The sequence below is a fragment of the Erithacus rubecula genome (genome assembly GCF_903797595.1).
Source record: "Erithacus rubecula genome assembly, chromosome: 5".
Classification (NCBI taxonomy): domain Eukaryota; kingdom Metazoa; phylum Chordata; class Aves; order Passeriformes; family Muscicapidae; genus Erithacus; species Erithacus rubecula.
Window position 1 is genome coordinate 64426963 of NC_136687.1, and position 16517 is coordinate 64443479.

The following is a 16517-nucleotide window of genomic DNA, read 5'->3' on the forward strand; positions in this document are numbered from 1 at the left end:
CGCCCCATCCGGCGCGGCCGTGACGCCGCGCTCGCCCATTGGGCGGTTCAAGAGTCGCGGGCTACTTGAACGGCGCGGGCGGCTCCAGGCGCGCCCGTCCCCGGCCCCGCCGCTCCGGGCCCGCCGTCGCCTCGGCCGTGCCCTCGCCGCTCCTGCCGCGGCCATGCTGGCGGAGCAGGAGAACCAGGAGAACGTGCCCCCGCCGGCGGGCGGCAAAGCCGCGGCCGTGCCGCCCGCCGCCGGCACCCGCGTGGCGCTGGGGCTGCTGCGGGGAGCGCAGCAGCGCGCCGGGGTCCCGCTGCAGGTGAGGGGGAGCGGCGGGGCGCGGGGCTGTGCGAGGGGTGGAAGGGGCAGCGCGGCTCCGGCGCGGCGGGAGCTGTCAGGGCCGGGCGCTGACGGCCGCTCTCCCCACAGGCGGCGCGGGGCGGCTGCGAGGGCCACGGAGCGGCGGCGGGGCTGCTGCAGCAGCAGCACCAGCCCTTCTCCATCCATGTGGACGAGCCCGATGGCGAGCGGGAGCCGCGGCGGCAGCGGGGAGTCCCGGCGGGGCAGAAGGAGGAGGCGGCGCTGGGGCTGCGTGCGGCCGTGTGTGCCCTGGGCGAGCGGCGGCCGCTGGCCCCGCTGGGCAACGCCATGGAGCTGAGCTTCGGTACGTGACACCCCGGCCATGCCGGCCGCGTCCCGCCTGCTCCCCTCCTCAGGCCATCCCCCGGGACAGCTGTGCCGGGGGACTGCCTGCCGCTGCGAGCCTGCCACCAGCATGCAGCAGCTGCTCAGTGCAGCTCAGCCTCTTCTTATCCTCTGCTATTGTAGGCCGTTTTATACTTTATAACTTCAACCATCAGTGCCTCGTGAGAGAAGCCAGGTTACAGACAAGATCAACCCATAAAGCCTCGCCCTTTGCCACCATTACAGAGTTAGCAGGGGACTTTACCCAGGCAGATCCCAAGATGTAAAAGGTTTTTCTCCCAGGTAGTGGTGCAAGTGTTTTGAGCTCTTCTCAGTATGTGAAAAATGGCAACTGCCAGATCCATCTTCTGTAGCACATGCCTAAATATCTGGGGGCTGATTTTCCTGTGATCCACTGCTGCAGGCCACAAAAAGCTCTGGCACCCCTGCCCTGTGTTAAACCACAATCTAAGATGGCAGGAGCCACATCCATATAACAAGGTAACACAAGGTGCACTGAGCACTACATAATAGCCAGAGAGTTCTCCATCTCTCCATTTTTAGTAGGAAGAGGAGAAAGGGGAAGGGGAGATTTCCTTGTTGCCATAACATTTGACTTCCATAGAGCCTCCTCAACTCCTAGTCCTGCTGAGTGAGCCTGCACAGGGTTCCCTGTGCTGTGAGGGGGTGATGTGATGGTGCCCATTTTAACATGGCTGTCATCCTCTGCTTAGATTCTCCAAGTATTATGGATATTTCAATAACCTCAGAACCAGAAGAGAAAGCACCAAACGTTAATAATGTGCCAGACTATATCGACGAAATCCATACATACCTGAGGGAAATGGAGGTGAGCTGCTGTCCCTTTTCTTATTTGCATACAGCCCCTGGGAGAAGAGTTTGGGGTGGAGAAATGTATCTGAACACGAGTTGCCAAGACAGTGACTAAATCAGAGCTTGCTAGAAAGGGAGAAATGAGAGCACGGGACTCCTTTATTGTGAAAAAGCTGATTGTGCCATGCACAAGCTGGAAAGCACGATTACAGAAATAGAACTCACTGATCCTAAGCTCACCAGTGTTTACTTCTGATTTGTGAAACTGTGATAAATGGAATTTAAACAGTTACTTCCCTACTAGCATGTGGTCCAGCCTCAATTTTATCTGTCATCTAAACTTACAGGTGAAATGCAAGCCCAAAATAGGTTACATGAAGAAGCAGCCTGATATCACAAACAACATGCGGGCTATTCTTGTGGACTGGCTGGTGGAAGTTGGAGAAGAATACAAATTACAGAACGAAACCCTGCACTTAGCTGTAAATTACATTGATAGGTTTCTTTCTTCCATGTCTGTTTTGAGAGGAAAACTTCAGCTTGTGGGTACTGCAGCTATGCTGCTCGCATCGTAAGTGAAATTGCTTCATTTCAAGTTCCAGCTCCTGGTTTCGTACAGATGAAAATATTGTGGCTGCTCTGTTGTCTAGAGCAGGACTGACTTGGGAGGGCTTCACTTTAGGATAAAAGTCAGGAGTTATCCACCTAAAAGCTTGGCAGTTACCTTTGAAGTTTGCCCCTAAAGTGAGGATCTGTTATTTCCAGCTGCAGCAGCTGGCATCTAAACAATATTTGAAGGAGTGGGCATAAGACATGTGAAAAGCAAGTTGTGCTTGCCCCAGTCACTAATTTATTGGGTTATTCTGGAGTTTCAGTGACTCCAAGTCCCAAATCCCTTACTCCTAATTTATCATGCTGTTGTAGCTCTCTAATTTCAAATCCTGCTGATTCAAGAGCTGCTGAACCAACTGCAGCAAAATTATTTGGTACCAATGCCCAGCTCCTTCCCAAGTCAGAATTTAAATGAGCATTTCATTAAATGTTGGTGGTTTCCTGGTACTCAGTTATTTACTCATAAACGTTTCTCCTGGCAGGAAGTTTGAAGAGATCTACCCTCCTGAAGTGGCTGAGTTTGTCTACATCACAGATGACACCTACACCAAGAAGCAGGTCCTAAGGATGGAGCACTTAATTCTCAAGGTTTTATCATTTGACTTGGCTGCTCCAACAATCAACCAGTTCCTCACCCAGTACTTCCTACACCAGCAGACAGATGCTAAAGTGGAGAGCCTGTCAATGGTAAGTAAGGATTAGTAGCTCAGCCTATGTAATTAGGGAGTTTCATTGCAGATATTTATTGCATATATATATATGTATAACATATGCACCTTATGAATTGTGCTCCTCCAGAAATAATGCCCCACTGCTGGAAACTAACACTCCTATTGCCACTTTCTGTTTAGGATACTCTATTCTTATCAGAGGCTGGCACTTGGCCTGGCTCAGGCATGCACCCTCACTCAGAGCAGGCAGAGATTAATGAACTTTAAATTGAGGCTTGTTGCACTGCTAGATAGATGTTTCCCTCTCTTATCTACAGCTGCCACACCTACCCCCACACACACTTTGGCAAAAAAAAAGGACTTTTTGGTTTGGTTTTCTCCTCAACCAGCAGCAAGCTCTAAATCCAGAGGTTAATTTCTAGAGCACAGATAACACTTCAGCTGAAGTTATAGTAAATCCTAGCTGTATGGTTGGTACCAGAGGTCCTAAACACAAGCCTTTGTCTCACTGTGCAAAGGTCAGACCTTACTATACTTTTTCCTGTAGCTCTTATATATCCCTAAATATAAAATGTCCTGGGAAAGCATATATTTGGAATGCTGCTTGACAGTAGCTAGCAGAGATGTTTAAAGAGAAAGTAAGTGGAAACTAATAAAAGATGTCCTTTCAACTGATGGCAGGATTGGAAGCTCAAGTTAGGCTTCCAAAGCAACTTCTAACTCTTAGAAGCAGATGATTCCCTTTTTTGTTTCCCTTGCAGTACCTGGGAGAGCTGAGTTTAATTGATGCTGATCCTTACCTGAAATACTTGCCATCAGTTATTGCTGCTGCAGCATTCCATCTGGCAGACTACACCCTCACTGGACAAACCTGGGTATGTAGCACTCCAGCATGAGCCTTCATGGGCCTCTGTGTGTGTTCAGTGTCTTTGCACACAGATCTGAGTGCTGGGCCTGGGCTGCAGGAATTGCAGCCCCTCTGTGCTCCTAGGCTGTTAATTAGGGATTGCTCCCTGTGGCATGTGAAAAAATGGGATCAGCATAAGTGAACGGCAACATTCAAATGTGCCTCTCCCTTTTTACCTCTCAGCCTGAATCCTTGTGCAAAGTAACTGGTTACACCCTTGAAGACATCAAGCCTTGCCTCATAGACCTACACAACACCTACCTCAAAGCAGCCCAGCACACACAACAGTCCATAAGGGAAAAGTACAAGAGTACCAAGTGAGTATCTGTGGAGGTGTTAACATCTGAGTTGTCCAAATATCTAACTGCCTAGCAGAATGTGGGTGTGGGATCTATCTTTTGAGTCTTCAGGCAGACTCAACTAGCCCAATTCACCTCTTCAGTGATGGTGACAAGACTCTGGGGTTTTTGCATGGTGGTTTGTCAAGCAGTACTTGGTGTTCTGTTGCTGCCTGGACTGTCAGGTAGAAGCTGGAGGAATTTTGTTGATATTCCTACAGTTGGTGATACCTAATGCTCCTAAAAATTTGTGTGGGGCATGGCAGCCAACAAAGCCTCAGAATGTTTCCTGCCTGGTGGGAAATGTGCTTTGCTGCAATTATGCTGCTCTTTGTGGCAAAGAGCAGCAAGATGACATCCTGCCTCTTTTGTTCCCTCTCTAGGTACCATGGAGTATCGCTCATTGACCCACCAGACACTCTAAACTTATTGTAATAATCAAGAGACTGATCTTTTTAAGAGATGTATATTACCAGAAAATGATGTACAGTTTTAAACATGGTTCAAGATTCTAGATATGATCACTTGGGAGTATGAACACAGGCTTTGATAACTTCAATTCTGAAGTTTAGTTTCATGTGGTTTTAATGTAAATCTTTTGTACATGCAATCTTGTTAAGAGTTTTAGCTGTGTTTTTATCAAAATGTTCTCTTCAGGCAAAATTAACCATGCAGGCCACGTGAAATCTGAGACTGCTTATCTAATTATAGACTAAATGTTAATATTAGCAGTGCATTGTTATAGTAGGGCTTTTTCTCCTTCTGGATAAGAAAGACTTGGTCTTCACAGAGTATTGGTAGCATTTTTATACTGTCTAGTTTAAACTGAGACTTAGCATAGATCCAAAACATGCCCTAATGGCTACAAAACTGGAAGAAACTATGGCCACAAGGAGAATTCCTTGCTGGAACCAGCTCATGAGGCTCTTTAGGACATGCCCTGGTTGCTGTATAATGTAGTGCCAGATCATCAGGGGAGAGGCTGAATGCTCTGCTGCAGGGCCTGCACAGTTAAAACTCCTGCACCAGTTCATACCTCAGGCTTCTGCTATGCAGAAAATGGCCTTGCTGTCAGTATTTGCTAGTCCAAGTGTAAAAGTGATGTTCTAAACCCATGAAGTTCCCACTGATATGTTGGCTGTCCCAAAAGCCCATTGATGCCCACTGAGAAAATTAGTCCTCAGTCAGCTGGCCTTGTACCTCTTCAGGGGTGGTGGAGGGATTAAACTGCTGCTCTGTGCCCTCAAGGGAAGGAAAGTCTTCTGGCATGAGTTCTGTACACCCCTCAGGCTTGGGAGGAGCTCCTCTGTGGCACACAGCAAAAATGTGCTGTATTTTTCCTAAGTTCTGGAACTGATACATGAGCAAACTGGCATTCAATCAGCATTAGATCAAGTGGATGTTTACCTTCAGCCTGTGTAAATGGAGTGGTGCTGCCCTGTCCCTGCTGTTGTTTGCATGTAAAGCAGCAAGTGCATGGAAATGGGCTGAATTGAGCCATTTCCAGGTTGGCTAATAAACAATTTTTGTATCTGATGTTAGTGGTCTTGCCAATAGCTTAAAATCACTGAGGGGTAGTCATCTTAAACTAGCATTCATTTCTACAGCCTCTTGGCAAGGGCTGCCCTGTGAAACCTGTGCCTCTTTGACTTGGAGTTAGCACTGTCTCTCTGGTTATCTGGGCACCCAGCAGCATAAACTCCTCCTCACAGATGTCCAACAGCTGTAAGGGTGTGGGATATTTGAGACTTTTTTTTTTTTTTTTACATCATCCTATCTCTGTCAGGCTGAGCAGCAAGTATTAATGAGGAAGAACTCTGTGTCTCACCTCAGCAACTACCAAGTTACTACTCTGCCCCCACCCTTGTGCTCCTGCCCAAGCCTTCTCTGAACTGCCTCAATTATAAAACCAATGGAGTCAAGTGGTGGTCAGAAAAGTAGAAATAGGCAGCAGGAGTGGCCTTTTTGGCCAGTGTGTGCTTAAGATGCACTTGGACTCTTATGCATGTTAATGGTTAATGAAGAACCGTATTTCATTGGCCAACAGCCTTTCTTTAAATTAATTTCAGTGGGCTGCTATTGAAATGCTAGAACGAGCTGGGGACAGCCTGTGCAGTGTATCATGTCTGGTGCTTGGGATTGGAAACTTTAACCTTGCAGGAGAGGGAGTTTATATAGGCAGGAATGTGTTTTTCACTGTTTGACCTTGGAAGGGTAACTGGCAAGGCTGACTGCGAGCCTTTGAAGGTAACAGGCCACTGTTGCTCTTCCTGGGAAACTGTGTTCTGCCTTCCCCTTCCTTTCTGTGGTGTATTCCAAGACCACTGAGAAATATGAACACTGGAGGGGTAATTTGAAGGAAGCTTGTTAGTTATTTTCTCCAGAAAAAGAGCAAGTAGCATTACTTAAGTGAAAAGACTTCAGTGGGTTGTAGTATTATTTTACTGCTTAATCAAAGAGCTGTGCTTGAGTTTCAATGGAACTTGTTCCCTTGCTTGTTCTCATAGCACAGAGAAAAATTCTTCCATGCACCCTGAGCTTTATCTTCACCATTATCAACATGACTTCCACTGCAGCCTAACAGAAAATCTCCAATCAGGGGCTGGCATTTCTGCCCAGCATGACAAATGTTACTCCTTCCTCAGGGCAGCTCTTGCTTCTGCTGTTAAGTGCTATCTTTTTCCACCTTCTCATTTTCTGAAGTTAATATGGGATAATTCCAGCTTTTATTTTCAAGCTTTGAACAAAATATCCCAGGTTGTACTGTACTACTGTTAAGCCTATCCAGGTTAACTTCTAATCCTTTCCAGCTAAAGGCTCTAAGGAATATAGGGATGTTATGTGTGAAGAAGAGAGAAAAAGCAGTGCAAAAAATACCGTTCTTTTTTTCTGAAGAAGTTTACAGTCTTGTGGTACTGCAGAACTAAGAAGGAACTGCATCTTCATCCATTTTTGTATTCAGGACAGTAACTTTGGGTTGGAAGAACTGACACTAAGAAAATGCACTGGTTTAGCTCCTGGAGAAAAGAAGTTTTATGTGTTGATCCCTTCCTGAAAGAGCACAACTTGATTCAAGCTTTGCCTGGCTGGGAGCAATTTTTTATATATATGGCTTTGGGTTTTTTTACATAAGTTCTTAACCTGATTTGGGGAAGGTAAGATCTGCAACAGTAACTTCTCTCCTGTTCACAGCCCATGTAACACTGAGGTCACCTGTAAAATAGCTCTGTAAATATGTGTGTGTTGCCAGTGTCACTTGTTTGCAAACAAAGTGCCCAGATCTGGTATTCTGGAATCCTTGTCTCTTTGTTTTGCCTGATCCAAAATTCAGAGCATAACTCTTCGCCTATAGTTCAAGAAGCATTTCCTGTCTGTTGCATGTCATATTTAATTAAACTTTATAAAAAACTCCACTGCTGAAGTTGTGTGCTAGTTTGTTACGTCCGTGGATTTCTGGTGATTTTCACACAAAGCAGTTTGAGTACAAGGTAAGGTGTGGGGTAATAGGGGCAAGAAGGTTTTAATCACAGCACACTGATTTTCCTAGGTGAGTTTTGCAGCAGCTAGATGCCAAGCAGGATTTCAATTACAGGCATCATTTTTTTATTTAAATCTGTGTACAATAGTTTTAGCATATACATAAAACCAGAATCAGATATTGGGAAGGGAGGGAATAAAATTATCTACAAAAATAAGCTCAGTAATAATAAACCAAAATCCATATTATACAGCATTCCTGCAAGAGGGATGAGAGCTTTAACGAGAAGTTCTCTTCTTTCTTCTCCTTTTGTTAAATGCTTTCTTACTTGGATTTTCTTGTTTGGAGCTGGTCTGTGTTCTGTGAGCAAACAGCAGTTGTATCAGAGAAATAGACTGAATAGTTTTTCGAAATAACACAGGCATGATTATCCATAACTTGGCAATTACCCAGCATGCCTGGGGCCAAGGCAAATTAATCTTTTGCAAGTGCACTAACAACAAGGGTTTCCATGGATACAGCAGCAAATCTCACTTTTGGAGGTAAAACTCAACATCAGCTCCAGTACAGAATCTCTGCAGCAGCTCTAAGGAGCCACTGACTGAGATCCACTTTTATGTTCTCATGGCCTTGGGAAGGACTAAAATGAGTCAAACAGCCAAAACCATCTCAGACAGCTGCAGGCCAGCCAGGCTCTGGCCTCCCAGGACAGAAAGCCACAGATTTAGCCTAGCTTTAAACTTCCTTGCACTCAGCTATATCAGTATTGCCTTTGATGAACTGAAACCTGTCTTGGCCTTGGCCAAAATCCTATCCTTCCTACACATACTCCTTACAAATTCCTTTCCCCTCCTAATTCTACGTGCAGGTTACCTTGTTTTCCCTGGTAGCTCCTGTGGTTCCAGAATGACAACTTCTTCCTCCTCGCTGTCAGACAGTACAATGGGTTCATCTAAAAAACACAAAAACCCCACCAACCCCAGAGTGCTGATCAGTTCTGTACAAACAAACCCTGAAAATAATAACCACAGCATTTTTAAAGAAACATTCAAAGGGGCTACTGATTCATGTGGAGTCCTCCCTGTATTACAGAAATCAAGTTTTGAAAAGAACTGACCAAGTCAACGCAATCAGCAAATGTCCAGAGTGGCTACAGTAGTTCTTTTTTCCTAAGGACCTTTCACACTTTAATTCTGAACTGTTGACAAAGTGATATAGTAAGACCTGATATTAAGAAAAACAAATACTTACCACTCTTGGTTTTCCTCACTGTACTTGTATCTTTAGTTTCCACTTTCTCACACTCAAAAGCAGCTGCCACACTTTCACCTTCCTCTTCTGCTGCTTCTTCCTTCTCAGACTCTTCAAGGTCTCCCCAGGAGCTCTCAACCCCTTCCCCAATTTGGGCTGTCCCAGGAGTGTGCAATACTGGATTGGCAATACTGCAGAAGTTAAGAAAAACCTTGGTGTTTGCTGATAAAATTCTCTGTATTCTGAGAGCAAACCCAGGTGGGGAAAACAGCCCTAAAGGGGAGTTCAGAGTGCCACTTCTCCAGTCACTGTAATAATCAGCTCTGACCTCAGCTTTGCACTTTAGGCAAGGAATTAAAAGCAGACTAAACCAAAACCAGGATCATCATGATGATGTTTCCTCTCAAGGTTCTGTGGCTACCTAAGCTATGAGGAATCTTAGATGTGCGTTTAGCCTGGTTTCCCCCTTTTCAATACCCTGGAAAAGATACACTTCTGAAGGAGGGTCAGCTTTAGCAATGATTTCTCCAGCCTGTTCTTCCACATCGTTGGTGTCCACAGCAGCACTGTCCATTTTGAAGGCAGTGATCCTTTGGTTGGGGATGGATTCTGCAAATCCGAACTTCCCGCCTTCTTTCCTGGGCATTCAGCGACAGACATTATTTCAGGGTAACCCAAACACTGCTTCTCTTTCCAACTTCAAATATACAAATGCTTGCTATTTAAAACAGGTACAAGTAAAGACAATTTGCTGCTGAAACCACAAGTTGACATTAGTTTTTGCTGTATTTCTTAAAAACCCCATTTCCATCCCTTCTCAAAACACTCACCTGGCTTTTTGGTCGTTTTCCAAGGCTTTCTGAATTAGTTCTGTTATTTCTGCAACCTTAACAGCTGTTATTTTACTGCATCTCAGAATCTGTTACACACACAAAAAAACAGCTTACAACCAGGAAAGCAGTAAATTTTTAACTGAAAGTGTTGAGCATCACAAGAGTCACAAATATTTATTACAAACACCTAAATTGTAGCACCTTAGCCTGAAGGACTGGATTCACTGACTTATGCAAAAGGTTAACTGCCTCCAGAGTGCAACTGGAAAAAAACTGGCTTTTTCAGTCAAATTACAGGGACAATAAGATGTATATCTGACCAAAAACTATGCATTTTCTATATCCCTTCAGCAGCATGGTACACAGTACTATGCTTTTCCACTAAGACAAAAAAAATAATCTTTTCCAATAAAATCAGACACTTAATTGTTTTCTCAGCTCCCATGAATATTTCCATATTAAGACTGCAACACAGGAACCAGTTTATATACCCCAGAAGGACTGGTGAAGGCAAAGATTTACCTGATCCTGCAGCAGCATGACCACTCCACTGGACTGGATGGTACAAATTTCATGGTGTTTATTCATGGCAATTACAAGGAGCCCATCCATCACCCGCTCCTCACGTTCAGTTGGATCCACCAATAAATAGGTCCTAGAATCAAGGTTTGAAATATGAGGCAACAGTAGAAATTCTTACTAGCATAGTAGAGGCATTTTACTACCCTTAAAGACAATTAAACATGGAGTAGGTTTGCCTATTAATAACTATGGTATACAAGATAAACTATGGGTACAAAAGACCTCAAAATCTTACCCTTGATGGAAGAAGGCAAAACTGACACAAATGGGCATGTGGTGGATACTCAAGGGGACAGGATCACGTTCCTCAGGAGTGTACTTTGAAAGGAATTGGCCCAGAACACAATTATTTATGAAACTAGTTTGAATTTTAAATGACAAAGAAGTTTAAGGAAATTGTTTTAAAACCCCCAAAACTTACCACAGTTACTTCCTCTCCTTGCACAGACACATCTGGCCTGCGAAAATGACACAGAGCTACAATCCCTGCTATGCTGGCAGCATCAGTGATGTTGCCATCATGGTTCAACAGGTGCATGTCCAGCCGAATCTGCCAAACCTGAGAAAAATACAAAACTGCTTGATTCTACAGAAGTTATGGTTTTTTTTTTTTAGAACTAGTTCATTTTTTTTTAATCAGAAAAAGAAGCAGCATATATTCCTTAAGTCTTTGATTAAGAAGATGAGAGATCTCAGTATATTTTAAGATACCCACTGTGCCAGATTTAATTATGACAAAATATGTAGCACTACAGCACAATTTAAACATCATTCTGTAGGGTTCCAGCTACTCCAGAAAGCCTATGTAGACATGCAAGTTAAAAATACATCTCAAATCAGATGAGTGGAGCTTTCCATTAACCTAAAATGGGTACTTCTACTATCCAACACAAGACAGAGACCAACTTAAAATTGGACTACATGTGTCTTTTACCAGGAATGAGGAGGTTCTCCTACCTTTTCACCAGCAACAACGCAGAGAGATTCAGTGTCAATGCATTTGGAATCTCTGAAGCATCGCTCCAGCAGTCTGTTCAGGGACACCAGTAACTCAGATTGTCTGTTGGAACAAAATTAACCCAAACTCATTATGATTGCAGTGGCTTCCACGCCACCTCAGCTCAGCCCTTTTAAGACATTCACTACCTGCCAGGATCCAGCCCAGGTGCAGCCATGGGTGAGAGCTCCAGATTAAAGAAGAGCACACCTTCCGTGGGCCGACTGGGCTTAGGGGGCACGAGCTCAGACGAGACCTGGGCAAGAACCCTGCCAAGGCAAACAAAGCACCAAGTCACAGGACATACCAGGGAAAAGCTAAAAATAAAACATACTTGGGGGAAAAAGCACGTGGTTATGGTTTGAGTTTGGAATTCGCACTCCCGACAGTTTCTTGTTTAATGCCTGTCATATATGTTTAAACTGTGGTCAACACATAAAAGAATGAAATATAAGAACTAAAACATACTCCTGCCTTCTAAGACTTAGAACGTACTCTTGTAAGACTAAAAATTGACTCAAAATTGACGCATGAGAAACTGCAATGAAACATTTATGTAAGTGCATGTATTTTGCTTATATACGGGCAGAAAAGAGTCGTTTGGTTTGGGGAAGAATGCCAAACGCGAGATCAGCGAATAAACGGATGAAAACCTGGGAACAATTTTGCATTTTATGCATCACTTGCAACTATAATCACCACGGAAGCCCCATCCCTTTCCCGCTACCTTCCTTTCCACCTTTCCCCTCTTTGCTCCTACCCCTGAAACACTACGACTTTAAAGCTTGAAAGGTTAAAGCAGTGTTCACAGAGATCTCTGCGGGCCTGCGTTCCTCGGGCTCTCTTTAAGCCGAGCCCACCTGGTCCTGCCCAGCTCCACGATGCAGCAGCCGCGGTCGGCGCCGAAGGAGACGCGGATGTTCCGGTAGTCGTAGCATTGCCTCCCGTCCAGGCGCTGAGAGTGGGAATACACGGACACACGGACACGCACATGGAGAGAGAGGGTTAGTGCGCCATGCCCGGCATGCGGCGGGACCGCAGAGGGAGCGGATCCCGGGCACAGCCGGAGGGGAAGGGGACGGGGAAAGGGGATGGGGAGAAGGAGCAGGGAGGTGGGATGAATGCCGGCGCCGCACCTTCTTCTCCTGGACGGCGCGCAGGAGGAAGCGGCGCTCGCAGTTGGAGAGCGGCGTCGCCTTCATGGCCGCGCCGTGAGGGGGCGGCGCGCGCGGGCCGCGGGCGGGGGGGGTGTGTCGAGGGGCCGCGCGCGTCATCGCCGCGCGCCGCGCGTGCCCAGCCCGCGCGCGCCGCCGTCCCGCCCTCGAGCGCGTCCCCTCAGGGAGGGCGCTGCCCTCAGAGCCCTGCCCCTCTGCCCAAACGCGCTCTCTTTGGAGAACCTTATCTTGCTGTCCCGGCTGAACCTGGCCCCACTCATCTTCGCGCTGTTTGCTCGAGTCCTCAGGTCTCTCCTGAGGTCTCCCCTCAGCCTCCTCCAGCTGGACAGACCGAGTGCCCTCAGGCGGCCCTCACACGGAATCCCCTCCAGGCTCCTCAGTGCCCTCCAAATCTCAGTGTCTCTTCCGTTCTGTGGTGCCCAAAACCGCGCACAGCACCCGAGGAGAAGCCGCAGCGGGGCCGAATGCGCACCTCAGCGGTGAGGAGAACAAAAGGGACAAAGGCAGCGTGAGCTGATGCCTGAGTGTCGGGAAAGCCATCTGGAATCTGAAAAAAAACACCCACAAAACATGCATGCCGGACATTTCGAGTGGTTAAGGCTATTGTGGTGCCCAGCCCCGAAGGTGCGGATGCCCCGCAGCCCTCACGGCGGTCAGGGCTGCAGGCAAAAATGCAGCCAAGACATCCATTCTGCCAGGACATCCTTTCCTGCTGCTCTGAAGCGCTGCCCATGAGGAAAAAGGCCTTTACAAGCGGCTTTCATGCTTAGTTTGAGCTAAAACACAAAAAGCGATTATCTTCCCATCGCATTAAACCCAGGACAGTGGCATTTCCGCACAGAAGTGTTGAAATATCCCAGTTCGGCTTTTTCTTTTCAAGCCTTGGTAACACACTACAGTTCTAGCACAAACCAAAATGTAAGTCGTGTTTCTGAAACTCACGAGTTTGTGCTAGTGAGGACAAGCGCTGCTTGATTTTCCCATGCTGGCTTTTATATTTTCAGTTTAGGATAAATTAATATCGTCACAAATATTGATGAGATTATAGAAAGACACTCCCCCAAGGATAAAAATAAGCCAATAGCCCTTGGCATTTTACTGACAATCTTTACGTGGAAATTCTGTCTGATTTTACTCTTTTTGATGTGTGAATTTGGTGACAATATTCATTAGTAAAGGCCTGGGGTTAAATTCTCACACTCTTCAAGTTTACTAACAGCAAATTTAGAAGGGGTAGAGTGGGAAAAATTCCTGCTCTCTCAGTGAAATTGTCTCGATTCATCAGGCACCCTTTTCCAAACAGAGAAGATGGTGCTGATGGTGAACTTTAGAGGGAGTTGGATGTAATTCCAGGGAAAATAAGTCATGTACTGGGGCTGGAAAGCAGCTATGTCCCCTTTGATCCAAAGGCTACTTCGCAGCTTTTGTGTTTGCACATGTGCTAGGAAGAGTAAAGAACTTCGTGAACAAATTAAGGGGGCATAAAACCACAGCACTGGAAATCTGTAGGATGAGAGTACACAGAAAATAAGGTCAGTATTAAATGGTTAATGAAATAGAAGCTGAGTAATTTTGTTGTGTTTCTGAACAGTGAAGAGCAGGGTTACAATGGTAATGAAATAATGGAAATACTCTGGGTGTTCAGAAGGAGTGAGTGTCGCACCCTGCAGAGTGAATAAATGAGTGAATAAATCACAGGCACTTAGGCTAAAGCAGGAATTTTTAGAAGGAAAATTTTAGAAGATCTGATGATCTCCTGTGCCCACATGGAAGCGTTTCTACATTTGAGCTGAATGCTCTGTGGGCTGCAATGCTTGAATTGGTTTATTTTACTGAACCGAGCCTGGAGGGAAAATCACATTTGAGGACTGGAGAAGAAAACTAAACTGCATCAGAATCTCAGCATCTTGACTGATGCAAGCAAGCTGCCAGCAATTTTTATGGCCTAATCAAAACAAATAAGAAATTGACCTTCTCTTCCCATGGCAGCTTTAACTGGCAATGTGGTTTTGGTGCTTGGCTGCAGGTCCTGCTACTTTACACATCCATGCATGACAGTGACGTATGCAGTATTCCAACTGATAAGGTTATTTGGGAAGAAAGGCTCTGCCTAAATGTAATAATGTAATTTGTAATTTGGTTTTATGATGAACAGTTCCACGGGGGGTGGGAGGATGGGCAATCCTTGCAAGCAGTTTGTCACAGCTTCCAAGGCTAAAATTTGGGAAAAGAGTTGCCTGGTATATATGCTCAAATAATTTTGTTTTTTAATAAATAAATAAATAATAAAGGTACCCAGAACTGCCAGGAAATCATCCAAACACCAGCTTAAGGCAAGTTAGTAATAACATCTTTATCTGCTTTGCTGGATGCATGCTTGATCATCTTTCATGGACTCGATTACTGGCTTGATGCCAGAATTTAGGAGTGTGAAAATGAAGTGAATATCTATTTGTTTTTTTCTATTGGAAAGGTGTCAGAAAATGTTTGCTGATACCACATATTGTTAGTCCTACCATACTTTGGAAATCCAGAGTATTGACAAGCTCATGAGTCACATCTGCTCCCTAAGAGATGATAGCACATTTGATAAAATTGGGGAATAATTAGATAGTCAAGTTAAACCATTAAATCAAAATGGCTTTTTTTTTTTTTTTTTCCCCAATTATTTCTCCTAGTTATTCAGCATCCAAGTATCTGTTACAGACCTGAAATTAGTCTTGACTGCCTTGAAATGCTGGAAGTCATAATCTTTCTCAATCAAATATTTTTGTTGTTCTGCATGGACAACCTCTCTTAAAATCTTGATACTAAAACGCCCCTTTCAAAAGAGGAGATGCATCTTTTTGTTGATTCAGCCGATTTTAAATGATATTTTGCTTTTACAGTTGTATCTTAGAATGCAGGTGTTGTTAAAAGATAAAAGTGTGGTTGAGAATTGCCTCTTGTTGTGTAGAAGAGCTGCTCACCAGTGTCTCATGCACAAGAGCAGGCTGTTGCACATGGAGTATTCTCTGTGTACCACATCTAAGTGTGTTTATCTCCCCAGATTTTCCAAAGATCCCAATTCTTCATTCCCTGCCAAGAAATGCTTATAAGGAAACTGTTGTGAGTAGTTGAATTCCTCGTAGCAGTACAAGCAAAATGGGAAAATGCCAATTATTGTGTCAGAGACCACAGAGCCCTGGAGAATGATGGATGCTGGCCTTGCCTTTTTCCACCAGGTAATGTTTTCTACAGTATGGATGAAGTTGTCCCAGTGATGTTTTGTTACTGCAAGAAAATGTAAATGATCATTTTCCCAAATTGCTTCAAATTGTTATATTGAGCTTTATTGTGAAGTATTATTTGGAGGTCCAACAAAGATAGAAGATTTGGTGTAAAATCAAAACTCAATACGTATTTGTCTCCTTAGCTCAGAATTGGGGTGATGCTATACCAATGTTAAGAATTTGGGAGGCTTGATGAAGTAGAATTTATGAGCTTCTTTCAAATATATTTTTTTTTCAGAAAACAATACACTTTCTCTGGCCCTCACAAAATTTTCAGTATATGTAGCAGTGCTAATGTTCCCTCTGTGAAATTCCACTTCCCTGGCTTATGAATCAATGGAAGCTTTGGGAATATGGCTTGAGTCAAGACAAAATGGAAAAACAGAACTCATGGTGGGTCCATCACAATCGTATCGTTCACCAAAATCTGAGTCAAGCAGCCAAAACTCAGAATAACTTCCCTACTGCCACGGCAATCCCTGGCGGGTGTTTGTGCTTCGGGCCAAGGGCAGGGTTCTTGGATGTCTTCAAGGAGAGGGATATTTTCTGTTTGGCCTGTGCTGCTGCACGGTGACACGGGCTGGGGAGGCAGGCAGGAGGGGTGCACATGTGGGCATTTCAGTCCGGATGGGAGGCTCCGACTCCAAGTGAGCCACCCCAGGAGCTTCTCCTGCCGGTGACAGGTGCTCTGGGAGCATCGTTTGTGTGCCAAGGGAGCTGTGCCCAAGGAGCAGGGACAACCCCCCTGTCCCGGGGCTGCCCTGGCGGGAGGTGCCGCAGCGGCGGGGGGTGAAGGCAGGACGGGCTCCGGTGCCCCTCTCCTGCCGCAGGGGAGGAGGCTCGGCCGCCTCCGGCTCCGGCACCGGCACTGGCACCGGCACTGGCACCGGCACCGGCA

The 16517-nt window shown here is 45.5% G+C and overlaps 2 protein-coding genes across 2 annotated transcripts; one reads left to right on the plus strand and one right to left on the minus strand.

The window, feature by feature from the left end:
* The first annotated feature begins 84 nt into the window (after nucleotides 1-84).
* CCNA2 (cyclin A2) lies at nucleotides 85-5567 on the plus strand. The gene is made up of 8 exons (XM_079306966.1): nucleotides 85-304; nucleotides 415-649; nucleotides 1404-1519; nucleotides 1851-2074; nucleotides 2598-2802; nucleotides 3548-3661; nucleotides 3877-4010; nucleotides 4415-5567. The coding sequence occupies exons 1-8, from the start codon at nucleotides 164-166 to the stop codon at nucleotides 4464-4466; spliced, it is 1221 nt and encodes a 406-aa protein (XP_079163092.1). The 5' UTR covers nucleotides 85-163; the 3' UTR covers nucleotides 4467-5567.
* A 2044-nt stretch (nucleotides 5568-7611) lies between these two features.
* Nucleotides 7612-12442, minus strand: EXOSC9 (exosome component 9). The gene is made up of 12 exons (XM_079306965.1): nucleotides 12309-12442; nucleotides 12033-12127; nucleotides 11322-11441; nucleotides 11133-11235; nucleotides 10597-10734; nucleotides 10411-10493; nucleotides 10116-10248; nucleotides 9591-9679; nucleotides 9252-9398; nucleotides 8761-8951; nucleotides 8383-8461; nucleotides 7612-7869 (listed from the first exon to the last, which is right to left on the minus strand). Exons 1-12 carry the CDS (start codon nucleotides 12372-12374, stop codon nucleotides 7788-7790), a joined length of 1326 nt encoding a protein of 441 aa, XP_079163091.1. The 5' UTR covers nucleotides 12375-12442; the 3' UTR covers nucleotides 7612-7787.
* Between the last annotated feature and the right edge of the window lie 4075 nt (nucleotides 12443-16517).